The following is a 25,991-nucleotide window of genomic DNA, read 5'->3' on the forward strand; positions in this document are numbered from 1 at the left end:
GAAAGGTCCGAGCTATTTAAGGACCTGATCCTGCAGTCCTTACTCCCATGCAAAATGATGGGGTCTAAATTAGCTGTTACCCCTCAAGAAAGAGATCTTGGAGTCATTGTGGAGAGTTCTCTGAAAACATCCACTCAATGTGCAGCGACAGTCAAAAAAGCGAACAGAATGTTAAGAACCACTAGGCAAGGGAGATAATAAGATAGAAAATAATTCTAATGCCACCCTATAAATCCATGGTATGGCTACACCTTGAATAGTAACTTCAGTTCTGGTCATCCCATCTCAAAACAGACATATTAGAATTGGAAAAGGTGCAGAGAAGGGCAATGCAGATGATGAACAGATGATGAAACAGCTTCCGTATGAGGAGAGATTAAAAAGACTGGGACTTTTCAGCTTGGAAGAGAGACGACTCAGCAAGCATATGGTAAAAGAAAAGGAGGACTTGTGGCACCTTAGAGACTAATCCATTTATCTGAACATAAGCTTTCCTGAGCTACAGCTCACTTCATCCGATGCATTCAGTGGAAAATACAGTGGGGAGATATTTTCCACTGCATGCATCCGATGAAGTGAACTGTAGCTCATGAAAGCTTATGCTCAAATAAATTGGTTAGTTTCTAAGGTGCCACAAGTCCTCCTTTTCTTTTTGTGGATACAGACTAACACAATTGCTACTCTGAAACCTGTCATCAAGTATATGATTGAGGTCTATAAAATCATGAATGGTGTGGAGAAAGTGAATAAGGAAATGTTATTTAATCCTTCACATAGCACAAGAACTTGTGTGGGCGGGGGAGAAGTCACCCAATGAGATTAATAGGCAGCACATTTAAAACAAACAAAAGGAAGTATTTCTTCACACAACACACAGTCAACCTGTGGAACTCCTTGCCAGGGGATGTTGTGAAGGCCAAGACTATAACAGGGTTCAAAGAAGAACGAGATAAGTTCATGGAGGATAGGTCCATCAATGGCTATTAGCCAATATGGACAGGGATGCAACCCCATGCTCTGGGTGTCCCTAGTTTCTGACAGCCAGAAGCTGGGACTGGACAGCAGGGGATGGATCACTCGATAATTGCCCTGTTTTGTTCATTCCCTCTGAAGCACCTGGCACTGACCATGGTCAGAAGACAAGAGACTGGGCTGGATGAACCATTGGTTTGACTCAGTATGGCCATTCTTATGTTCTTGTCCAAGCAGGCCTGATTGCTACAGATAGTGTCACTGGAGTCAGCTGCTGAGTCCAGCGCTGGAGGACTGTCCCAGTCCCCATATTGCTCTGAATTCCAGCCTTTGCACTTGTTGATGCTGTTTAGGGGTGCATGGCCACTGGGCAGAAGGGACACCCAGCTTTCCAATCAACACACAGCTCCTTTCCCCAGCAGTTAGATTTTACTAAGAAGACAGCAGCATGCACAAGTAGTTCTAACTATTCCTTTCTGGTTGCATCACCTTTCATTTGTTTGTCTTGTAATGTTGTGCACTGCCCCAGCTTGGTTAAGTACGGTACAGTCTTCTCTGGTCTTGCCTCACCTCTGTCCTTTTGTGCCATCTGTCCATTTTGCCACCTCCTGCCCATGAATGGATGTAGTCAATACCAGTCCCAGTACGGACTCTACTCATAACCCTCTGCTGTTGTTATCATATCAGCTCTATTATTATCTACAGCAGAAGGTGAACACACTATGCAGAGGGTAACAATCTGTTTGCAAGGAAGTGCCCACTGACCATCTCACTAAGTAGGAGATCAGCCATGGCCTCAGGGGCATCAGTGCACAGCCCCAGGGAACATAGTTTCATTGGGTTAACCCCGAGCATGCTTGAACATCAATCATGTGACCTCCTGGCAAACTAGCTGCAGAAAGATGCTATGGTAGCTTCAAGAGTTCCATCAGGTCTCTCTCCTTCACTAATTCAGGGGCTTCACACACTAACTCTCAAGCGAGTGCTTTTGTCTTAATACTTACTATGATTATATACACACCCCCTTTAAATTGCCAGCAGAGTGTACTCAAAGACATTGGAAGGCTTTCTGGATCACCTGCGCCTCATCAGCCTCCAATATGGTGCACACACTTAAAGTCAGCTGTGATCAATCAACAAGCATCCTGCGACGCTCGGTTTCCCAACCTTATTACACAGGAGGGCCACATAACCCTAAGCACAACCTGGAGTGGTCCAACCAGGTTCTGTTTCGTATGTGTTTAGATAGGTTGGTATGTACAGTATTGTCTATTTAAAAACAAATAAAGAAATCAGTGCATAAAACGTGTATCAGAATTATAGAAAACAGAAAAAAACCGTACAGAACTCATAACTAAACTAAAATGATACAAACGTGACCAAATGCTAATGAATCGGCTGTTGGTATTTTGTGTGGAAGCAGGCTGTGGGCCGTACGAACGCTCTGGTGGGCTGTGTGCAGCCCACAGGCTATGAGTTGGGCACCCTGTCTAGCGCAGCTGCAGCAAGACGGTGGGGAGGAATGGACGGGATGGTTCAGAGAGAGCGAGACAGGATCTTTCCAAGAAACTTTCTTGCATCTCCACAGCTGTGTGCTGGGTGGACGGTGAGCCAGGAGGTCTGGGCAGGACACAGTCCTCCCAGCTGAGCTCCTCAGAAACACTGTGCCTACCCTCTGCGTTGGCCCTGCTCACCTCAGGATTTTCCATCTCTCTTAGAAAGGAGAGTGATGGTGGTGCAGAGCTGCAGGGCCAGGGATTCAGGCGCAGGACAGCAGCCACGTCTCTGGCTACATCTCCTCCTCCTCCTCTTCGCTAATGGCTCCATCCAGGTGCCAGGTCACCTGCTCTGCTTGCTCTTTCACGTACTGCGCCTTGATCCGCTCCAGCTCGCTCAGCTCTGCCTCCAGCTCCGCCCGGTGTGTCGCTCGCCGGTTCCGCAGCACCTTCATAGGGAAGGGATTCATGTCACTGAAGGCGATGCTCATCAGCTTCCTACCGGGAGAAGACAGGGAGCACGGGTGAGCTAATCAGCTGAACACCCTGGTCCTAGTGCGTGAGTGCTGTCCCCTCCTGCCGGGGCAGCACGGCTCTTGCATTGCAAGAAAGTGACCAACTCGTAGCCCGGGCTGGACTACAGCTGGCAGCCACGGGCTATAAGGCCCGCACCCAAGGACTAATCAGCTGATAGCGTCAGTCCCCCCATATCCCAGTGTAAAGCATTTCAGCTCCAGCAGCCAACCTTCCTCTGCCCCAGCCAGAAAAAGAAGTCTCTGAGCTTGGCAGGGCAAGCCATGAACACGCAGGGGGACCTTTCTCCAGGCGGACATATGCTCCTCATCTACTGCTAGGATGGATCCTGCTCCTGTGAGAGGCTGTGCCCTTGTCCCCTTAGCAGGCTCAGTAGTATGTCCCAGGACTCCCTCACGGTGGGATTAGTCTGAGGGGCCATGTTTCCCAGGGAAGAGGTTCACCGGCCAAATCCTGCCTTTCATCCCATGCCCATGGTGCGCACTCGACTTTGAGAAAAACAGGATCCTTCTTCTCCAGCAGAACAAAAGCAAACCCCAGGCCCAAGCCCAGCTGTCCCGTCAATGGCCTTCGTGGCTGCGAATCCTGGATGTGTCAGCCTCACTGCTCTTTCTGTTTTGTGCACAAACTCAATTGTACAGGCAACAATTTCTAGGCTTAACTAGACATCAGTGAACATCACTGAACAAAGGCACATGGCCAACTCTTGTTCCTTCCCCACCCTGCAAGCACAAGGGCAACAGTCCTAGGCCTTGTCATTATTTTGTCAACTTTACAGGTCTGCGCACATGTGACTGGCCAAAGGGGAAGCTTGAGAGCAGCTCGTCTCTCACCTGCCATCTCCAATCATGTGGGTGAAAAAGCGAAGGTACTGGTAAACCTCCAGGCTGTCATGGATCCGCAGAATCTCCTCTTCGTTATACTTAAAGATGGCAAGAGCATAGCGGAAAATCACCTACGACAAGTTAAAATGTGTTTTAGTTGGCAGAGGGCCCAGCATATACCCACGGAGGGACTGAAAGCTCAGGGTGTGGAGCACTTTGGGATGAGGTGGGACAGCAGGTGTCTGGGCTGCACACCAGAGGAGGGGGCCTTCAGAAGCCAACACACATCTCCTCTCACTCTTTGTCAGTTTGCACTGTTGATTCTCTATGCTTCCTTTGGAGAGTGAACACACGACAAGAGCAAATGCTTAACAAGAGCCAATGTGTTAAAGGCACAGTGCCAATGAAAACACTGTAAGGAACAGGAGGCTCTCCCTTTCCGAGGTGGTGGGGAACGGAGAACAGAATTCAGGACAGGCCCGCTCCCCAGGCAGTGGTACCTGGCACCAAGGGAACAGGCACTGGTGGCTGCATGAATCCTCATGCCCTCTCCTGGCCACTTCATGGTCCAGCAGGAGCTGCACTGGCATCCACTGACTTTGCCCAGCTCTAACGTCTCTGAGCTCCCCCTACCGAGAGCGAAGACTGTACCTTCCTCAACTCTGGCTGGCTGAAGCCAGGCCCAGAACATACCTGGTCTGCTGCCCTCCAGCCTTCTCTCCAGGGCGACGAAGGAGAAGAGAAGATCCCCTCCCAGCCCCTTTCCTCAACCTGAGAAGGTCCCAAGACCCCCTGCAGCTCCAGTGCCCCCTCTAGAAGCAGGAGAGGGGACAGAGCAGGTCCCCAGACCTTCCTCAGGGCAGTGACGTAGGACTGCAGGGGGAGAAGCTGGGAAGGCCAGGAGAGGGCGTGAGGCCCAGCTGGGGGAGGTGTGGGCCCAGCTGCCCCAGCACCAACAAGGTGATGCCAGGGTATACCTGGGGTGGGATTCCCAGCTCAAAGAGACGTTCGCAGGAGCGCTCACTGAGCTACCGTGCTAGGAATAGGACATAGCCGTGGCAACGTGAACAGCGGGAGAACTAGCCACCGCAAGTGTTTGCCCGTTCAAGAGCCTAGATACGTGCTTGTGTGGCTAGCCTCACTCCCACTCTGAGTAGCACACTAGCTCTGTGAGGGTTAGTGCGGGTCTGTCTCCCCAAGCTGGGCTTAATCCTTCCATTCCAGCCCCAGTACAGACAGAGCTGGAAGCTACAGGCCCACCATCGTTGCCAGAGACATGCAGAGAGGCTGGGGAGCTCAGACAGGGAGTTGTGGGACCAAAATGATTATGAACGCCGGTCAACTGCTCAGCTCAGGGTGGGGTGCGTCCCACTTGGATCTGAATGTCTAAGAACGCGCAGCTCTGAGAGCCTGGCATAGCTAGAGCCAGGGGTGGTTCCCTACCTTTGTTCCTTCGTACAGAAAGGCGTCCCAGACCCGGAAGAGGATGTCACTGACCAGGCTGTCTACGAAGGCCACCAGGAACCAGTTGAAGGTGATCAGTGAGACATCAATCCTGTGCTGCTCAAAGTGAGCTGTAAGCCTGGGGAGCTTTTCTGACAAGAAGTCTTTAAAGACTCTTTGATCCACCTGGGTTTGACAAAACGAGAATCCATGAGATACAGAGGCAGGTGCACATAAAATAATGGGGTCTAAATTAGCTGTTACCACTCAAGAAAGAGATCTTGGAGTCATTGTGGATAGTTCTCTGAAAACATCCACTCCATGTTCAGCAGCAGTTTAAAAAAGCGAACAGAATGCTGGGAATCATTAAGAAAGGGATAGATAATAAGACAGAAAATATATTGTCTCTATACAAATCCATGGTATGCCCACACCTTGAACACTGCGTGCAGATGTGGTCGCCCCATCTCAAAAAAGATACACTGGAATTGGAAAAGGTTCAGAAAAGGGCAACAGAAATTATTAGGAATCATAGAATCATAGAATCATAGAATATCAGGGTTGGAAGGGACCCCTGAAGGTCATCTAGTCCAACCCCCTGCTCGAAGCAGGACCAATTCCCAGTTAAATCATCCCAGCCAGGGCTTTGTCAAGCCTGACCTTAAAAACCTCTAAGGAAGGAGATTCTACCACCTCCCTAGGTAACGCATTCCAGTGTTTCACCACCCTCTTAGTGAAAAAGTTTTTCCTAATATCCAATCTAAACCTCCCCCACTGCAACTTGAGACCATTACTCCTCGTTCTGTCATCTGCTACCATTGAGAACAGTCTAGATCCATCCTCTTTGGAACCCCCTTTCAGGTAGTTGAAAGCAGCTATCAAATCCCCCCTCATTCTTCTCTTCTGCAGGCTAAACAATCCCAGCTCCCTCAGCCTCTCCTCAGAAGTCATGTGTTCTAGACCCCTAATCATTTTTGTTGCCCTTCGCTGGACTCTCTCCAATTTATCCACATCCTTCTTGTAGTGTGGGGCCCAAAACTGGACACAGTACTCCAGATGAGGCCTCACCAATGTCGAATAGAGGGGAACGATCACGTCCCTCGATCTGCTCGCTATGCCCCTACTTATACGTCCCAAAATGCCATTGGCCTTCTTGGCAACAAGGGTACACTGCTGACTCATATCCAGCTTCTCGTCCACTGTCACCCCTAGGTCCTTTTCCGCAGAACTGCTGCCTAGCCATTCGGTCCCTAGTCTGTAGCGGTGCATTGGATTCTTCCATCCTAAGTGCAGGACTCTGCACTTATCCTTATTGAACCTCATCAGATTTCTTTTGGCCCAATCCTCCAATTTGTCTAGGTCCTTCTGTATCCTATCCCTCCCCTCCAGCGTATCTACCACTCCTCCCAGTTTAGTATCATCCGCAAATTTGCTGAGAGTGCAATCCACACCATCCTCCAGATCATTTATGAAGATATTGAACAAAACCGGCCCCAGGACCGACCCTTGGGGCACTCCACTTGATACCGGCTGCCAACTAGACACGGAGCCATTGATCACTACCCGTTGAGCCCGACAATCTAGCCAGCTTTCTACCCACCTTATAGTGCATTCATCCAGCCCATACTTCCTTAACTTGCTGACAAGAATACTGTGGGAGACCGTGTCAAAAGCTTTGCTAAAGTCAAGAAACAATACATCCACTGCTTTCCCTTCATCCACAGAACCAGTAATCTCATCATAAAAGGCGATTAGATTAGTCAGGCATGACCTTCCCTTGGTGAATCCATGCTGGCTGTTCCTGATCACTTTCCTCTCATGCAAGTGCATCAGGATTGATTCTTTGAGGACCTGCTCCATGATTTTTCCAGGGACTGAGGTTAGGCTGACTGGCCTGTAGTTCCCAGGATCCTCCTTCTTCCCTTTTTTAAAGATTGGCACTACATTAGCCTTTTTCCAGTCATCCGGGACTTCCCCGGTTCGCCACGAGTTTTCAAAGATAATGGCCAATGGCTCTGCAATCACAGCCGCCAATTCCTTCAGCACTCTCGGATGCAACTCGTCCGGCCCCATGGACTTGTGCACGTCCAGCTTTTCTAAATAGTCCCTAACCACCTCTATCTCCACAGAGGGCTGGCCATCTCTTCCCCATTTTGTGATGCCCAGCACAGCAGTCAGCGCAGGAGTATGGAACGGATGCCGTATGAGGAGAGATTAATAAGAATGGGACTTTTCAGCTTGGAAAAGAGATGATTAAAGGGGGATATGATCAAGGTCTATAAAATCATGACCGGTGTGAAGAAAGCAAATAAGGAAGTGTTATTTACTCCTTCTCATAACACAAGAACTAGGGGTCACCTAATGAAATTAATAGGCAGCAGGTTTCAAACAAACAAAAGGAAGTATTTCTTCAAACAGTCCACAGTCAACCTGTGGAACTCTTTGCCAGAGGATGTTGTGAAGGCCAAGACTATGACAAGGTTAAAAAAAGAACTAGATAAGTTAATGGAGGACAGGTCCATCAATGGCTATTAGCCAGGATGGGCAGGGATGGTGACCCTAGCCTCTATTTGCCAGAAGCTGGGAATGGTTGACAGGGGATGGATCACTTGCTGATTCCCTGTTCTGTTCATTCCCTCTGGGGCACCTGGCATTAGCCACTGTCGGTAGACAGGATACTGGGCTAGATGGACCTTTGGTCTGACCCAGTGTGGCCATTCTTCCAGTTAAGTAGGGCGAACACAAGAAGAGTGCTGCAGTGGGAAGGCTGGTTCTGCAGCAGCATGTGTCCGGAAAGTCAGTACTGTGTTAGAGGCGGGGCAGAGGTGGGCCTGGGACAGAGCTGGGGGGGTGATTAGGAAGTTAGCGCCACTGGGCCAAGAGAGCACAGTCTGTAACATCTTCTGCTGCCCTGACTGTGACACACACAACAGCTCTTCCTCCTCCTGCTGGCTGAGCACGAACAGCAAATGCAATGGGATGGCACCAGAAGCTGTGACTGCAGCGATTTCTGCGGCAAGCACGCTGAAGGATCAGAAAGCCTAGCAGACCTGCCCTAGACTCTGACGTACCAGTCAGACAGAGGAACCCTGTGTCCATGGGGGAGATTACAAGAGTCTACGTACTCTTACTGAGTCCCAACTGGGTTGGGGGGGGTCTCTCTTTTTGGAGCAGGGGAGACATGTATGATGGGCCCGACTCTCCCACACCTACCCATATCACAGCAAGGTCAGGCCCTTCGTGTGTGATTTGGGCATTCAGGCTCGGCTGTGCCACTGTGGCCCAGTCCTGTGCAAGGTGCTCTGTGGGGCTGCCCCATGCTAGCAGAAGCATTGGACGAGGGTGACTTCTGTGAAGTTACTCCAGCTTACGCCGTGTAACTGAGACCCCACAATGCAGGACATCTGGGTGTAGGCAAAACATTTGGCAAAATTTCTACTGGCCTTATCTTTTTGAAACAGTGAGAGATTATTCCAGGTGCTGTGATTTGTGCCAGAAGTGCAAAGTGTTAAAGGGACCTAGTGAGGCACCCTTCTAGCCTTTAACCCATTATTGGGAAGGCATTTGCCAGAGCATCTGTGGATACTGTAGGACCACTCCCTAAACCTTCCAGGAATGGGAAGAAGTATATTCCTGTGTTGGTAGATTTTGCTACCAGGTACTCCGAGGCTGCAGCATTGTCTAATATTGAGGCAGAGACGGTGGCAACAGCGTTGTTTGCTATTTTTAGCAGAGTTGGGTTTCCCCAGAGAAATATTGTCAGACCATGGGTCCAATTTTATGTCTATTGTTTCCATTTTATGGAAAATGTGTGGAGTAAAGCACCTAAAAGCTGCTCCCTACCACCCACAAATTAATGGTCTGGTGGAAAGGTTCAATGGGACCTTGAAATCTATGATGAAAATGGATGTGGACAGGTGCCAGAATGATGGGGATGTTCGGCTGCCATATCTGTTGTATGTGTACAGGAGTGTACCCCAAGAATCTACTAGGTTTGCTCCCTCTGAACTGCTCTATGTAAGGCAGGTTAGCGGACCCCTAGATCTGACTCATGATTCTTGGGAAGGTAATGTTGAGGAGACAGAGTAGCCAGTGATGGAGTATGTGTCTCATTTTTAATGAAAAATTGCAAGATATGATGGATTTGGTTCAGCAAAATCTAAAGGAAAGCCAGAAAGTTGGGAAGGCCTGGCATGATAGACATGCCGAGGAAAGAGCATTTGAAATAGGAGATATGGTGCTTGTGCTGGATCCTGTGAGAAAGAATAAAATGCAAGACATTTAGAATGGACACTCTGAAGTAGTGGAAAGAGTTAATGAGATCACCTATGACGTGAGGAAACCCCATGGGTTCAGACAATGCTGAGTGCTTGTTCAGTTAATAAAAGTGCCTGATTCCCGAGGACTCGCGGGATAGCATAGGCCTGATTCTCATGCACCCTGCTCCAGTGGTGCAAAGTAACCCTAAGATTGGCTTATGTAGGAGGGCTGCAGAGAGCACAGGGCTTTCCCAGGGGCTGGGATGCAGGAATGGACCATGTCCCTTTAACATCTCTGTGCAAGTACCTTGCTGTCTTTCACCCCCATGACATAGCCGGATTCTCATGCTCACCTGTGATGCTATTAACGTGTCGCTGTAGTAATCCGCCGGCATCAGGTTTTCCACAATGTGAACCAGGCACCAGAATGCGCTTTCCTCCTCTTCTAGGACCAGGAGGGCAATGGCTGCCAACCTGCAATGGACAGGACACCAGGAAACAAAGCAAACTCTCTCTGTTACCTACTGACTTGCAACAGCACTGGTGAGAAATTAGAGAGTCTGGTCGGCATTGCTCTTCTAGCTTTAGGTTTCACATTAAATCTCCGGTGCAGGGAGCACAGGCTGCTCAGCAGTGACAGGCCAGCCAACAAGTGTGCTTCACCAGGGCCTCAAAGATCTCCCTGTATCTCCCGGAGTAGCAAGGCTGGCTGGAGCTCATTGCCAAGTCCAGCAGCACTGCCAGGGAACTAGAGCAGGGACTGGAGACGAGGCAGGGCTAAGCAGTGCAGCTAGACTCATGGTACCAGCGCCCCAGTTTGGGTACATGGGTGGGGCTCTACTGAAGCCAGTGGGGGTGTGCTGATTTACACCATCTGGGAGCTGGCCTCAGGGCACTCTGAGATGGCAGGGGCTCTACCCTGATAGATCCATGTGACACAGATCACTTCCCTCCCTCCCGCCCCCGGTCATCCATTCATCATCAGAGCCCTGGGCCCCCTTGGCTGCAATCAGCCTCAGAGGAGCAGAGGGTGCTCTGTGCTGGACAGGATGAGCTCTCTGGGGCAGGGAACTTGCCTTCCTGCGGCAGTCTGCAGAGCCCCATGCATGTCCTAGGTGCCAGGTAATAGATACACCATCCCAGCCTGCTCGTGGAGCCGGATGGGAGGGACGGTCTTGGGCACGTGTTGGGCAACACCACACAAACAGCTGGGGAGAGAGAGGGCCCATGTGGCAGCCAGGTGACTCTGCATAGAGCAAAAGGCACTGGGGGGCCGTGGGGGCCCATCTGGCTGCTGGACAACGCCCTGCAGAAAGCTGGGCAGGGAGGGGGACCACATAGCTGTTGGGTGACACTGTGCGGAGAGCAGGCTCTGAAGAGTAAAGGAGGCTTCCCAGTATCTATGTCAAGTCTTCTCCACTAAGGGGAGTGTCACCAGGACAGTTGAGTGCCACGCGCGACAAGCCTCAATTCTTACACACCAGTTCAGGCCTTGCTTTTTCCTATTGCTGAGGAAGCAGAGGCTGAGAGGCAGCAGCCAGCTTCCCAGCATGCTGCTTGGGCAGCTCACGGAAAAGCTGAGGGCGTGTTCCTGCCCGTGAGCCAATTCCAGAGGCTGCTGCACTCACACGCGCTTCTGGAGCGACTGCAGGTGCTGAGCAGCTCCCAGGATTTGGCCAACGTGATACAAATGACTGATGTACATTTCATGTCATGTTAATATCCATCACAGCAATGCTCCAGGCCTCCTAAATCGCCGCATGAGGGCTCAGAATACTGAGTGAGGATACAAGAAGTCTTTTGAAAAAGTCACTTTATTCTGCCTCACTTCTAGTCCCTGAATCTGATCCCATTGTTCTTTAGATGCTCAGCAGGCACTGATGAGCTCAGAGGAAAGTGCGTCTCTGGGAGATGGCTGTGTACCTTTCCTTCAGAGGAGGAGTAACAGCATTTCTGTTGTCACGGGGTTGATAACCTGGCTGTGGAAGTTTGTTCCTGGCTGGAGGTTAGTAGGTATGGGTTTGCGGCCCATGAACAAAGGGCATGATGAATGCTGGGCACAGGAACTGGTCTGCCTCTCTTAGCTCTGAACAGGGGACAGGGAAAGGATGGGGCTGGTGGAGGAAGAGGTATCAAGCTCACAAAACATAAACAAGCCTTCATTTTTAAGCAGGACATTGATCGCCAGTGTGTGCGGGCCACAGGGCATTTGCCTCCTTGACAACTCTGCTACGAGCAGTGTTGTGACAAATAGGCCTACAAACCCACCCAACTTGGGAGCGCAGCTGCAAAAAGTAAGTAAAAGTTACAAGCTGTTCCAGTTAACTGATAACAACAAACGTTGATGGGAACAGGTACAGAAGGGAGACAGAATAACTGAATTACTCTGAGAGAAAAAGGCCAAGTCACTATGACTCAAGGACTGTGGTGAAATTATGCTTGTTAAAAAGAGGAGATGTGGAGTTGGAAGTTCATGAGCCAAAATTGGTATGTCAGATATTAGACCTTTTTGGTGGACATAATAATGAGGGGATGGTCTATTCCACCCACCACTCCCTCTTGGGGTCCTTAAAGAGAGAGATTTTGTGGGGAAAGAATGAAAGAACAAACAAAAAGAACGAAAAGAACAGATGGATAGAACAAGCAGAGGGTACTGGAGTGAGCTTCACCATCACAGCTGCCAAGCCCACCATTTCCTGGCAGCTCCAGCCTTCATCACCCTGATCCTGAGAGGTGTTGTGTGACCAGAACGGGCCAGAGAGGGACCCAGATGACATCGCCACCCCTGCTGGCTCCAACTGAATGCCAACCCCCACCTGGGACGACAATTATGACCACCTTTGGTACCATCTAAAGCCTGTCAAACAAGGCAGATTTTACTTCTAAAATGCTCTCCAGCTAACGGCAAAGGGAAGAAGTGATGTTGTACAAATGGAAGCCTTTGTTAATACTTTACATTTCAAAGGCTTTACCTGTTTTTCCTTCTTTTCTGTATCTTCAATAAAAAGTTAAAGGCTCTTTAATGGTGTGTTTGCACTAAAGCAAGCTGAGGTCTCTGTATGTTAAGCCCTGGTCCTTGTTTAACACTGTTTAATGTTGGAATGTGATTGGGTGATGTGAACACCTTTAGCCCACACGTTCCATCTAAATTCATACAAAAGTAGCCATCCCAGCTCCCCCAGACAGGGGGAATCCCTGAAGAACCGAAACCATCACTCTAATAGGAAATGTCCACCTGCTTCCCTTCCCTGCAGGTCCCTCTCATTGTGGTACTCCTCTGGCCCCCTCGCTGGGGTATCCGAGCACCCCATTCTGTGATGGACTGATCCTCCAGGAGCCCCCCAGGCCTCAGGGGCGGCTGTTATCCCCTCGTACAGAGACAGCCCAGCAGTGAGCAGCCTTCCCTGCTGCTCCGGCAGTGGCTCCCAGCATCTCACCTGTTTAGCCCCTGGCAGTAGCCGATGGCGGGATTCTGCCAGGAGAAGGCCAGCAGCACCCTTCGGAGCTTGGGGACGAGCTGGGAGGTGGGAGATGTGAAATGCCTGTTGTTGGTCAGGGTGCGGGGCAGGTCCAGCTCGATCTGCCGGAAGGCGGGATGCTCCGTGCGCTTGCCCTGCCGCAGCAGGCTCTCGTAGTGGTTGGCGGGGTGGCGGTGGGACACGTGCTGGCTCACTATCCATTTCCAGACCCTTTGGCGGTGCTCCATGGGGATGCCGCAGCGGATCAAGCCTTTCAGCTCTGCAGAGGGGCTCAACTCAGCCATACCGGCCCATCTCTCACGAAGAGGCTTCTCCACCACCATGTGGCTCAGCAGGTTGTTGGATTTGATCTCTAGGGCTTGGATTTTAGCCAGAAGCTTCCAGTCCTCAACCTCGTATTTGGGAATGGTCATAAACCCGTAGTCATCATACTCTCTGGAAAAGGCAGAGCAGAACAGGGGCTGAAACCCACGTGCTAGGTGCTGGACAGACTTTGCTCAGCAGGATACTGGCACGCAGGGCAAATTGAGTCAGAGGCAGCTACGGTGCCCAGTCCCCACTTCTGCTGCCCTAGGCACAGTGGTTGTCTCCCTGGGCAGCACCCTGTGAGAGCCAGCTTTGGCCCCTCCTCCTGGAACCCCAGCTGCTAGAGATGGAAGGAGCTACCAGACTGCTGGGCCTCCTATCACTCGAGCACCAACACCTCCATGCATCCTTCCAGTGCCCCTTTGTAACTGTGTTCAAACAGTTCCAGCCTGGGCCCGGGGCACCTCAGCCAGGAGTGGGGCCCTGCCGGGTGCTGCACACGCAGGGTCCTAACGCTGACAAGCTGAACAACCAGACAGACATTTGCCAGAGGTCCAGTACAGATTTCCCCATCACATAACAACCCCTCTCCTGACTCCAGGGTTGGTCTTCACTGCAATTACCCACTGTGACAGGGCGCTAAGCAGAACGCTGGTTAGCCAACCCTCTGTCACTCCAGCTCCAGCTCAGGGAGGTGAACTGGAGCTGGGTGGATCACCTGGCCCTGACTGGGGAAGCTGGAACAGCTGCTGGCTCGTCAGGCTGGGGCTGGATAAGAGCCCCAGGGGAAAGAAGCCGGGGGGAAGCTGGAAAGAGGGAAGCTGCACTACAGGAAAGGCAGCGAGGGGAAGCGGAGAGAGGTAGCTTGCCCCCTCTCTCCTGCTGGTGGACTGCAAGAAGGGGACTACGTGTATGCTGGAAAGGTGGTGGGAACACAGTCTGTAAATAAAAGCACCAGGTGGGCACTGCACCTACAGGTCTCTGTGTGACCCTCTCAGCCCAGCAGGGGCAGGAGCCAAGGAGGGCCCTGCAGGGACACGACTACAACCTCCCACCCCACGTTTGCCCTAACCCCTCCCATCCACACCCATAACCCTCTCACCCCTCTGCAGTGGTGCTTGACACCCAGGTTAGCTGCCCAGCAGAGGGGGTGGGCTAGAGTGCAGGAGTCACTTTCACTCAGGCTGGTAACCTGCCCACTTTGCAGTGAGGATGCCGACTAACCCACTCAGAGCTGATGGTTTTCCAGTGCCTTCCCACAATTCCCCCACGTTCTCAGGACAGACAAGTTCTGCCCCAGTTCACTGAAAGCCTCCCAGAGCAGCTCGGCTCATTGCAGCACCAAGACGCATGGGCTGTGCCCCGGAAGTCCGAGTGACACACATGGCCCCAATGAGGCCCAAGAACTCGAGTGTGGGTTTGCAATGCAGCTGCTCACACTCAGGTTAGGCTAACCCACTGCTCACACACAGGTGACCCTGCAGAGAAGACAGACCAGCCTCACTCTTCCTGCCGACCTCTGCTCATCTCCAATATCCCCTCCACCGTGGAAAACACTTAGCTCCAGCTAATGGAAGATGTGTGCACAGAAACCCCAAACTGCCTGCATGTGACAGCTACTCACTCACTTCCCCTCCACAGCGGGGATGAGTTCTGTGCTCAGCCCAGGCTAACTGCACCACCTGGCTAAGCAGAGCGCCCCAGCTCAGGGAGGGCAAGGAATAGCAAACTCAGCAGTGAGGTGTGTACTGAAAACGTTACTGCTGATGGCACCTTGTCTGGCTAAATGCACAGAACAGGCTCCATCGCAGGGGCCTGGGAGTGCTTTGTTTTGGGGATGCATCTTCCCATTCCAGAGTCTGTAATCCTCAGGTGACTGTCAGCAGCTTTGAACTGGGCTGGGGGCGACATGCAGATCCGTCCACCAGGTTGCTGCCGGAGATCTGGGAGTTGGGCTATGCCCACTCTGTGCAGGACAGCCAGCCTGTCCGCCTCAGCAGGGGACAGCTGGGAACCTGGCAGAAGGAGCCGCTCCAGGACTGTTCTGAGCGGAGGGCCCATCCCATGACAGAGAGCCCTTGCTGCATCCCTGCCCCAAAGCCGCGATGTGCCCTCCTGGCTCACGTGCCCCCTACCTGACAGGGTTCAGCTGAAGAGCCTCCGCGGCCTCCTCCTTCGCATCCCACTGCAGTGCCTCCTGGATCAGGCTCTTCACCAGCTCGGCATCACCGCTGGCCAGGCCAGGGGAGGCCTCCTGCAGCCTCCGCAACAGCATCAGGTATTTGCTCTCCACCTGGCAGCTGCGGGCTTGCAGGCGGGCACCCTGGAAGAGAGCGTTGGGGGTGCTGTCAGAGTGGTTGCAGCCCCGCCACGTGTGTCAGCCATCGGCGTGGCCGGAGAGCAGAGCCCACATCGCCTGCCCTTGCCCCTGGAAACCCGCCACCCAGAGGCACCCAGCGCCAGGTCTCTGCCCCAGCAGCTGCCTGCATCTCTCGTGTTCGCGGGCAGGCAGTTCCTGAGTCAACCACATGCCACAGAGCGCAGTGGAGGATGGAAGGAGCCGCCACAGCGAGGCCGCTGCAGCAGGAGAGAGCCAGAGCCCTGCAGGAGCAAGGAGCGCAGCCCGGGGGCTGGCAGTAGGTCACTGCGGTGCAGCAAGGGCAAGCAGGGGCTGCTGAGCTGGGGGGTGTCAGAGGGTAAAGCGGGAGTTCACTGGAGTGTGTGTGCGTGTGTGGAGGAAACTACCCCTGAAACTGCCTAGGGGATTTTATTGTGGTGTGCGGGGGTGTCAGAATTGCCCAGAGTGAAATTTGGCCAGGACACCTGGGTTCATACCTTCCTCGTTTTGAAGAGGCATCTAAAGCCTGACCTGTCTCATCTCGTCCACCTGCTCCTCTGCAGCTCCCCAGCTAGCCAGTGCTACTCCTCTACTAGCCAGGGACAGGGACTAGCAGAAGGCTCAGCTGAGTTTGAGACTCTGGTGTGCTGGTCACTACCCAGACACATAGTGAGAGACAAGCCTGCCCCAGAGTGCTCAGACCCAGGCCAGAAAAGGGGTGGGAGAAAGGAAGGGTCGTTCTCCCACGTGTACAGGTGGAGAACTGAGGTCCTGAGAGGCTGAGGGACCCGCCCAAGGGCACGCCACCCTGGGAGCTCACTGGAGACATCTGCACCTCGGCCGCAGCAGTTAGAAAAGCAAACGAGGTGCTAGGTTGCATAGGGATGGCATGGAGAACAACACGGAACTGGTACAGTGCCATGATACACAGCACTGCCTTGCCGTGTCTGATTCGTGTGGGAAGGACTGCACCCCACTTCGACAGAGTCACGGCAGAACTAGAGGGGACCATGGCAGGGAGGAGGAGAACTAAGGGTGCTAAAGACAGATGAACAGATTTACTGGGACTGTTTACTGTAGAGAGGAGATGAATAGGAGGGAGCATGACAAGAGTACAATCATGAATGGAACAGCAAAGATAGGACCAAGGGCAGTGCCCGCTCCATTCCACAATACAAGGGGGAAGGGCAGTGCCCGCTCCATCCCACAGCATAATAACATGGAGAAACTCAGTGAAATCAAATGGTGCCAAATTCTGACAAAACAGAGAAGGAAATACTTTTTCATACAGCACATCATTAGCCTGTGAAACTCACTGCCACATGAGGTGTTGAGACCAAGAGCTCAGCAGGATTCAAAAAAGGACTGACCATTTCTGTGGTTGAGTATCCAGAGTTATGATAGCAGAGATTAAAACGTAAACAAGTGCTTCAGAAGGGACAAAAACTCCAAGCGTTGAGTGTCAGCAGACCTTTAACTCCTGGGGGCTGAAGGGAACTTTCCCTGTGAGCATCTTAGCTTCAGCCCTGCATCCTGGTGGCACTGGCCCTTGTTGGCAACAGGCTACTGGACTGGATGGAGCCTGGGATGAGCCTGTTCCTACATAAACCCCAGAGCTTCACATGACTTTAAGTTTGTGTCTGGCCTGGAGCTGAAATTCGTAGAGAAGCAGAAATTTGATTTTGCAAGACCCCAACTCTAACAACGCTTCATCATCCCTTGAGACCCGAACAAAAATTAGGGTTTGCCTGTATGTTATTTGGGAAACTCCTGAGGGAAGCTGATCAGAGATCCCATGTCGGGGCCACCAAAATGCAGAGTGAAGGGGTGGATGGGAGTCCATTGGGAACAAGACCCTTGTTGGCTTACTGTGCATCTGGGACCAGGGCTGGATAGGAAGGGAAACCCCTGCATTAGTGCTTGCTTCACAATAATTAAATGAATAGCTGCCACCTCTCTCCACAGCTCATCTCACCTTCATCAGCAAGACTTTCTCCTTCTCGGCAACGCTTCTCCAGAGCTTTGTGACCTGGTGGATCTCTGAGTTGAGGAACTGGTTCTGAGTTCTGTAGGCATCTAGGTCATCCTGCCAGAAAGCAGAGCAGGTGCTCACACCGGGCTGGCGGACAGCAGGCAGGCTTTTGCTATTCTCCTCTCTGTTTTAAATCCCCACATAAAAACTAAAGAACGAGAGGACGGCTCCATAATTTAAGGTAAAATACATTACAGGGAGGGCATAATTCTCCCAAATAACATCAGAGACCCAGGACATTTAGACGTAAGGCTAAACTTAAAAGAAATTCAGATACATTCAGGTCTGGAATGTACAGTTAGGGCACTCAAAACATCTTAAGTCTGCCCTGTAATAGTGCATAATGCTTGGAAGATGCCGCAAGGAGACAGGCCGAGAGATCTGGGTTTGGTTCATTTTTAAAAGTCCAGGCCTGAGGCATTCCAGGCACCAGCGAACACCACATCACTGCAGGCAACAAACCCCCCCTGTTGGCTGCAGTGTTTCTCTGTTGAGAGACACAAGCGTCCATTATAACTGCACAGATGGGGCTGGGAACTGCACGGTGGGCCAGGCTGTCTGAGGGGAAATGCTGTTTACACAGAGGGCACATCTGGACAGACTGACTGAAGGCAGCAACAGAGGAGGAGCTAAGGGTTGGATGGAGGATGACTCAAGCTGAGTCAGGCAAAACAAGCTCTAGGCTACCACTTCCCCATCTCTTGAACCAGACAAACCCTTCAAAGCACAGGACTGATATCAGCCCAGCCCCTGCAAACTGCCTGCACTCTGGACAGCAAAGGAGCGGCACAAACCAGCCCCAGGCGCCTGCTGTACCAGACACTACAGAGCCCTCCAGCTGCTGATTTGGCTGTGCCTGCCTCACGGACCTTCAGATGCTCAATCTCCTCCTGCTGCTTGTGCAAGGTGTCGACAGCAACAGCATCAGCCTCTTGCACTGGCTCAGAGAGATCCAGGACAACCTGCTCTGTGAGCTTCAGGATGACTTGCTGCTTGGCACAGTTCTTGTCCATCAGGAGCTGCACGTGCTTCTGCAGCTCCTCCACACGGTTGTCCCTCAGGGCCAGGCTCTGCTCCAGCTCCTTCTTGTCGGTCTCCAGGGCTTCCACCCGATTGCTGAGCTCAACGATTTGCCTCACTTTGTGCCGCACCAGCTCTAGCCGGTCTTTGTCTTCTGCAGCAGCCAGGTACCTGCTGGATGCTCTCTTCTCCCGCTGCGCAGCCTCCAGAGCCTTGTGGAGAAGTGTAACCAGCTCCTGCGGGGACATGGCGTGATCGTCACAACACACGGACCCCCACACGCAGCACAGCACTGGCTCTGTCTGAGGTCGCAGCAGGCCTGGGGGTTCTCGTTAAGGGACAGGGCACTATCTAAGGGGATTTGGGGGAGACACCCCCTGGGCAGGACACCCCATAGCAGCCTTTCGCTGAGATGTGGGCACTAGCCAGTGTTGGAGAACGACTGGCAATTCCTACGTGTCTATAATAGCGGAGCTGTGCTGCCAGCCTGCCCGGGGAGCACCCAGCCCAGAGGGGGCTCCATGCTCCATGGCCTGTACCGCCCCGGAGGTGCTGTACTGCTTGCAAGGGGGTGCTCTGCATCCCACCTGGCCCTGGGCTCTCCCCAGGCACCTTCCTGAGGGCTGACTGGATGCAGAGACCCTGGGCTCATGGTCGCTGCAGGGAGGCGCACACTCGCACCAGTGCTGCCAACAATCCCCTTGTCATGGTAACACTTTCACGGCCACCTCCCCGCTCGGAGCAGGCTCCGGCACCTGGCCACAGAGGAAGCTTGCTCGCCCTGGGAGAAGGCCATCGCCTCCAGGAAGTAAACTAAGGACGGAGCCAACTGCTCATCATGAGCCTGCTTCCTCTTCTACTAACATGGGTGTGAGCCCAGTGACCCCCCTGACCCGAGCGAGGTCACACCAGTGTGAGCCCAGTGACCCCCTGCCACCCCCAGAGTCACACCAGTGTGAGCCCAGTGACCCCCTGCCACCCCCAATCAGAGTCACACCAGTGTGAGCCCAGTGACCCCCTGCCACCCCCAATCAGTCACACCAGTGTGAGCCCAGTGACCCCCTGCCACCCCCAATCAGAGTCACACCAGTGTGAGCCCAGTGACCCCCTGCCACCCCCAGTCAGAGTCACACCAGTGTGAGCCCAGTGACCCCCTGCCACCCCCAATCAGAGTCACACCAGTGTGAGCCCAGTGACCCCCCAACCCGAGTAGGGTCACACCAGTGTGAGCCCAGTGACCCCCTGCCACCCCCAGAGTCACACCAGTGTGAGCCCAGTGACCCCCTGCCACCCCCAGTCAGAGTCACACCAGTGTGAGCCCAGTGACCCCCTGCCACCCCCAGTAAGAGTCACACCAGTGTGAGCCCAGTGACCCCCTGCCACCCCCAATCAGAGTCACACCAGTGTGAGCCCAGTGACCCCCTGCCACCCCCAATCAGAGTCACACCAGTGTGAGCCCAGTGACCCCCTGCCACCCCCAATCAGAGTCCCACCAGTGTGAGCCCAGTGACCCCCTGCCACCCCCAATCAGAGTCACACCAGTGTGAGCCCAGTGACCCCCTGCCACCCCCAGAGTCACACCAGTGTGAGCCCAGTGATCCCCTGCCACCCCCAATCAGAGTCACACCAGTGTGAGCCCAGTGACCCCCTGCCACCCCCAATCAGAGTCACACCAGTGTGAGCCCAGTGACCCCCTGCCACCCCCAATCAGAGTCACACCAGTGAGAGCCCAGTGACACCCCCACCCACCGACTCAAGCAGGATCACACCTGCGTGACCCCTCCCCTGCCCCAACTGAGAAGAGCTCCACGGGAACATCACTGGAGAACCAAGCATAACCCCCTAGCAAATGGCACGCCAAGAAGTGCTCATGCTAGCACGTAGGGGCTTGATCCAAAGCTCCCTGGGGTCTATAGAGCCATCCCAGTGGCTTTGCTGGGCTCTGGAGCAACGGTCCCCAGATTTACCTTCTGAGACTTGATTTCCTCTGTGAGCGCCAGGACCTGCTGCTGCAGAACAGCCACCTTGTCAGGGGAGCTTCTCTCACGGGCCAACCCTTCAGCGAAGGCAGGGAAACCGCTGTTCAGCCATTTGCCTTTCCTAGGCCAGTGCGACCTGGGCCCAGCCTGTGTGTCCTCTCGGGCCTTCTCCCTGACTGAGGGAGACAAGTGAGAGGAGGGGAGTCGCTTCACTTGCGGGAAACCGGCACCAAACTGAATGACCAGCCGGAGAGCGACAGACACAGGGTGGCAACCCAAGTGCCGTATCTAATGTCGATACACAGGGCCAAGCCCCGGCCGCAGCTCAGCTGGACTCCGCGGGGCTGATCCCAGCCAGCGTCAATGGGCGCAGTTCCACTGGAGTCAGTAGGGCTATGCTGATTTACTCCAGTTGAGGGGAGCCAGTAATGGCCATTTGGAGGGAAGACCGGCTCCCAAGCGAAGCCTGACAGCTCCGGTGGGAGGATTTGCTGCTCAGAACAGAGAGCAGAGAGGCAGGAGTGGCTGCTCTAAACTGAAGCCCTTGGGAAAGTGCTGACAAAGCCGATGCCTGTTGCCAAGGTACCCCACTGCTGCAGGCACCAAAAAGAAAACAGGGCCAGGTCCCCAGCTCCTGCAAAGTGGTTTCAAGGGAGCTACGCCAATCCGTGCCAGCTGGGGAAGCAGCCCGTAGACACCATGCCCTGCGATGCTCCATAGCAAGGAGAGGGAGCTGCTCCGGAGCCCTGGAGAGCGGAGCACTAGGGCTCAGTGCCCCCGGAGGACATCGCAACCCTTCCAAAGAAACCCCCGTCTCCTTCAACAGCTGGTAGGGCTGCTGCACAATGATTTCACGATGCCAGGCTGGGATACAGGCCACAAATCGCAGTGAGGAGAAAGTACCTGGACATTCTGCCTCCCCTTCCACCTCTTGTTCTGCTGCCAGAGTCCCAGGGTGCTCTGGGAATCCCTCAACACCAGAGATGCTCCTGCCATTCCCCGGGAGCTGCCTGCTGCCACAGATATTGTAGACTGTATTTCTGAAAAGACAAAGAAACCCAGGGAGCCCAAGGGCCAGGAGAGCTGTGGTCACTGAGGCCAGCCGGATCGCTGGCTCCCCTAGATCGCCACTCAGGGGTGCTGCTCCTCACTTTGTTATGCAGGAAGGAAAAAGTAAGGGGGAGGGGAGAAGTTGCGAGAAGGGTCATTGGGATGTACCATTGCTTGGCATAAGAAAATCCAGAAAAGCATCCATCATAAGAACAGCCACACTGGGTCAGACCAAAGGTCCATCTAGCTCAGTATTCTGTCTTCCAACAGTGGCCAATGCCAGGTGCCCCAGAGGGAATGGTAATCATTGAGTGAGCCATCCCTTGTCAGTGATCATTGGTCCATTTTGCTCAATTTCATGGTCATGGGATTTTAAAAATCATAAATTTCATGATTTGAGCTATTTAAATGTGAAATTTCACAGTGTTGTAATTGTAGGATCCTGACCCAGAAAGGAGTTGTGGGGGGTTTGCAAGGTTATTGTAGGGGGGATTGTGGGACTGCTACCCTGACTTCTACGCTGAGCAGCTGGAGAGCAGCAGCTGCTGGCCAGGAGCCCAGTTCTGAAAGCAGAGCCGCTGCCAGCTGCAGTGCAGAAGTAAGGAGGGCTTGGCATGGTCTGGCCACCCTTACTTCTGCACTGCAACCTTCAGAGCTGGGCGCCTGGCCAAGGGCTGCCGCTCTCCGGACGCCCAGCTTTGAAGGCAGCGCCTAAGTAAGGGTGGCAATACCATCACCACCCTAAAATAACCTTGTGACCCCCCGGCAACTCTCTTTTGGGTCAGGACCCCAATTTGAGAAACGCTGGTCTCCCCCGTGAAATCTGTACAGCATAGGGTAAAAGCACACAAAAGACCAGATTTCATGGTAGGAGATCAAACTTCACGGTCCGTGATGCGTTTTTCATGGCCCTGAATTTGGTAGGACCGTACCCGTCAGTGATCATTAAAAAATAGATAAAAAACAGGCCAGATCCCAGCTGGCGTCAGTGGGGCAGATCCCAGCTGGTGGCATTAAGCAGAGCACCCCACAAGCTCTGACAATTCGCCCCAGCTGGGGATCTGGCCCCAAGTCTTTCCGGTAAGTGAACGTTGTGTTAGTGACGGTGGCAGAAAAGACTGAAACAGCACAGACAGCAGGCAAAGCCGGCTCTTTCTTTCGCTCTCTCTTGCATCGCACTTGCGCGTTCCCTTATTTGTGCCAATTTGTCTTGGTTACAGTAAGTACAATATATGGGGTCTGCTGGCCACAGCCAAACTAGACTCCTAACAAAACTGGTACCTGGCTATGACAGCGACAGATGCTTTGGAAATACTCAGAGAGAGAGAGAAACAAACCATGCAGCAGAGGCTGGATTTGAAAATAGGGGATGCAAAGACACACTTACATCCTCAGGCTCCTAACAGAGTCTCTGTTTCTGCTGCCCACCTGACCCACAGATAAGAGCCCTAGCTAAACTACCATGCTGTGGAAAACAAATCAGCCAATCCTACCCCACCCGAGATGTTCTCCAGTCCCCACGGAGCCTGAATTTGTGGCGTTCTCCTCCTAGGAAAACACAGTGTGTGGTCCCAGTGGGCTGGCTGGCAGTGTTAGCCACCAGAACGGCCAACAGTGTTAGCTGTAGACATTAGTATCTTTTCCCCTGACTAGCATTAGAGGCTAGTGCTTGTGACTATCAGTGCCAATGGTGAATGCTCGGGCTCCAATCCCCAAAGCACTTACATACAGCCAAACTTTGGTCATACACGGGCTTATGCACTCTGCTGGATCAGAACTCGGAAGGTCAGGGCCTGATCCGGCTCTCACCTTAGTCAGTGAGAGCCTTTCCATGGACTTTGATGGGAGCTGCATCAGGCCCTTCGAGCGGCTGGAAGTCCATGTGCATTTGGGGCTTGATCCTGCAAGGGGTTGAGCACTCTGGCACTGATGCACTTCAGCATGAGCTTAACTTTAAGCAGTGAGCAGTGCCACTCTTGGCAATGGAGCTGCTCACAGGCTGGGAGGTAAGCTCTTGCTGAATCGCTTCGAGAGCGCTCAACCCCTTGCAAGGTCAGCCGCTTTGGGCCAACGCTACATGACTGCTTCTGCGCATGCCCAATGCACCTGATGCGACGCCCACTGGGATCAGCGGCGAGAGTCCCAGTGACTCAGTGGGCTGTGGATCAAGCTCTACTGCATGCACTCAGACCCGCTTGGGTGCGCACTTACTAGATTGTGCATGTCATTGCAAGTGCTCGTGCAAAAGGTGTACGGACACTGGCATTTAAAAAAAATCCAGGCTGTAGACCTGCTGCTGAGATTTGCTGGTCAGAGAGCCAGAGAGGGGACAAGGAAACTCTGCAGAGAGCTTGCATTTCCTGCTGTGCGGTATCCGCTCTACTGCCTTTGAGTTCCCGCATGCCTGCATGAAGGCATTACCCACACGACACACTTCTTGTCTTGGGCTATAGTAATGCTCAAGAGCACCACAAGGCAGCAGCCCAACACGCCAGCCACACCTCCGCCGCCACTTACTGGATTTCAGTCCAAGGGTGCTTGAGGGAGATGTTTTGGAGGGCAGCAGGCAGCTGGGGAGCGGGCAGAGAGGCTGCTTTTAAACCTACCACGTCTGTAGGGGTTTTCACAGGGGGAAAGAACCCCTCACCTTCAGTGTGAACTAGAAAAACAGGAGAGAAATTAGATGAGCTCCTAAACCTTTGATCAAACTCTGCCGCTTTACATTAGGCATTAAGCCTTGTCCTATCCTTTCAGCTCAGTCTATATATCTGTTCAAGACAGGCCAGAGGAAGCCATCCAACCTTCCCTGTGGTTTTCTAGAGAGACAAGGTAGGTGAATGTCTTTTACTGGTGAGAGAGACCAGCTTTGGAGCTACACAGAGCTCTTCTTCAGGTCTGGGCAAGATACTACCAGTGTCACAGCTAAATATGAGATTGAACAGATAGTTTAGCACAGAGGTGGATTAGGGATTTGTGGGGCCCTGGGCCAGAGCAAGTAGGGGCCCTTTGCCCACCCCTTCTGCCTGCAGTCCCCCCTACATGAGGCCCCCGTGCCCTGACCCCGCTCCCCGGCAGAAGCGCTGGGTGAGTGGGAAGAGTGGGTCAGGGTATGGGGGTGCCCATTTTCCCTAGGGCTCCCAGGCACAGGCCCCGTTGGCCCAGGGGCTAATCCACCATTGGTTTAGCATAAGTAAGTAGCACATAGTCTATCTCATATTAGCTGTGACACTCGTAGCACCTTTCCCAGACCTGAAGAGCGACTCTGTGGGCTCAAAAGCTCGTCTCTCTCATCCACAGACGTTGGCCTAGTAGAAGACATTGCCTCACCCACCTCGTCTCTCTAATATCCTGGGACTGACACGGCGACAACACGGCATACGACAATTGTTGTTTGCTACACAGATAAGAGCCCAAAGGCCTGCAGATGCAAAAATCTTTACATTCATCCACTGCCAAGGTAACTTAAGTTGACTTTAACTGTTTACATTTTAAGGTGTACAATGAGGTAACACTGAGTAAGGTCCATACGGAAGCCAAACAAGGAAAAACAGAACTGTGCTGGCATCATTTCCCCCCGCAGATGGTATCATTTGTATGTATTTATACTCATTATAAAACTGATGTTACAGAGCCTGGATTACCAGAAAAGACAGTGACAACTGCTTAGTAAAAGAGAGACCGACACACGTCTATGCCTCTTTTAAACAGAGGGACAGCATTTGCTGCCAAATGTTACTTTTTTTTTTAATTTTATTTTTAAGCAGGAAAGAGTGTTCCTGGTGACAGCTAAGCAACAGACTAGCCCCCAGCGGCACCCTGCACCAGTCACATAGGTATAACTGTGTGATCACGTCCTGACACAGATTGCAAATGGAACAAAAGGTAGGCCTTTCGCTGCAGGCCCTGTAGGCCCCTCAAGAGTTCCTAAGAACCCTAAGGGGTTTGCTCCAGGGAAAAGCCAAGAGCAACTGTAGACATAAATCTGAATGCCTTTGACCCCACCAACCTGGCTGCCCCTCAGACAGCCCCAGCTAGACAATCAGAGCCCTGGCTGTGTATGAAAGTCAGTCCCTTTATTTCAGAAGACGAGCTGTCCAATGAGAACTAGCACTGCTCTCATTACAAAGGCCGAAGGTTTCAAGTTTGGGGCCCTCCACGTTGGAACTTCAATACCACCTTGAAGTCAATGGGAGCTCCAGGAGCTCAGCACCTCTGAGATCTGGCACTTGTTTAGGCGCCTTGTTTGAAAACGCTGACCC

The 25,991-nt window shown here is 52.7% G+C and overlaps 1 protein-coding gene across 1 annotated transcript in view; it reads right to left on the minus strand.

Moving 5' to 3' along the window:
* Positions 1 to 2,761: 2,761 nt before the first annotated feature.
* Positions 2,762 to 25,991, minus strand: part of TBC1D2 (TBC1 domain family member 2) — a 28,925-nt gene continuing 5,695 nt past the window's right edge. The window contains exons 5-15 of the mRNA XM_077818064.1: positions 24,250 to 24,391; positions 21,586 to 21,722; positions 20,671 to 20,858; positions 18,553 to 18,939; positions 17,627 to 17,737; positions 15,449 to 15,636; positions 12,966 to 13,442; positions 9,882 to 10,002; positions 5,270 to 5,455; positions 3,836 to 3,957; positions 2,762 to 2,966 (exon numbers count right to left, since the gene is read on the minus strand). Coding sequence (XP_077674190.1) covers positions 2,762 to 2,966; positions 3,836 to 3,957; positions 5,270 to 5,455; positions 9,882 to 10,002; positions 12,966 to 13,442; positions 15,449 to 15,636; positions 17,627 to 17,737; positions 18,553 to 18,939; positions 20,671 to 20,858; positions 21,586 to 21,722; positions 24,250 to 24,391 — 2,264 coding nt within the window. The remainder of the gene's footprint in view (positions 2,967 to 3,835; positions 3,958 to 5,269; positions 5,456 to 9,881; positions 10,003 to 12,965; positions 13,443 to 15,448; positions 15,637 to 17,626; positions 17,738 to 18,552; positions 18,940 to 20,670; positions 20,859 to 21,585; positions 21,723 to 24,249; positions 24,392 to 25,991) is intronic.

The sequence above is a fragment of the Eretmochelys imbricata genome, chromosome 5 (genome assembly GCF_965152235.1).
Source record: "Eretmochelys imbricata isolate rEreImb1 chromosome 5, rEreImb1.hap1, whole genome shotgun sequence".
Taxonomy (NCBI): domain Eukaryota; kingdom Metazoa; phylum Chordata; order Testudines; family Cheloniidae; genus Eretmochelys; species Eretmochelys imbricata.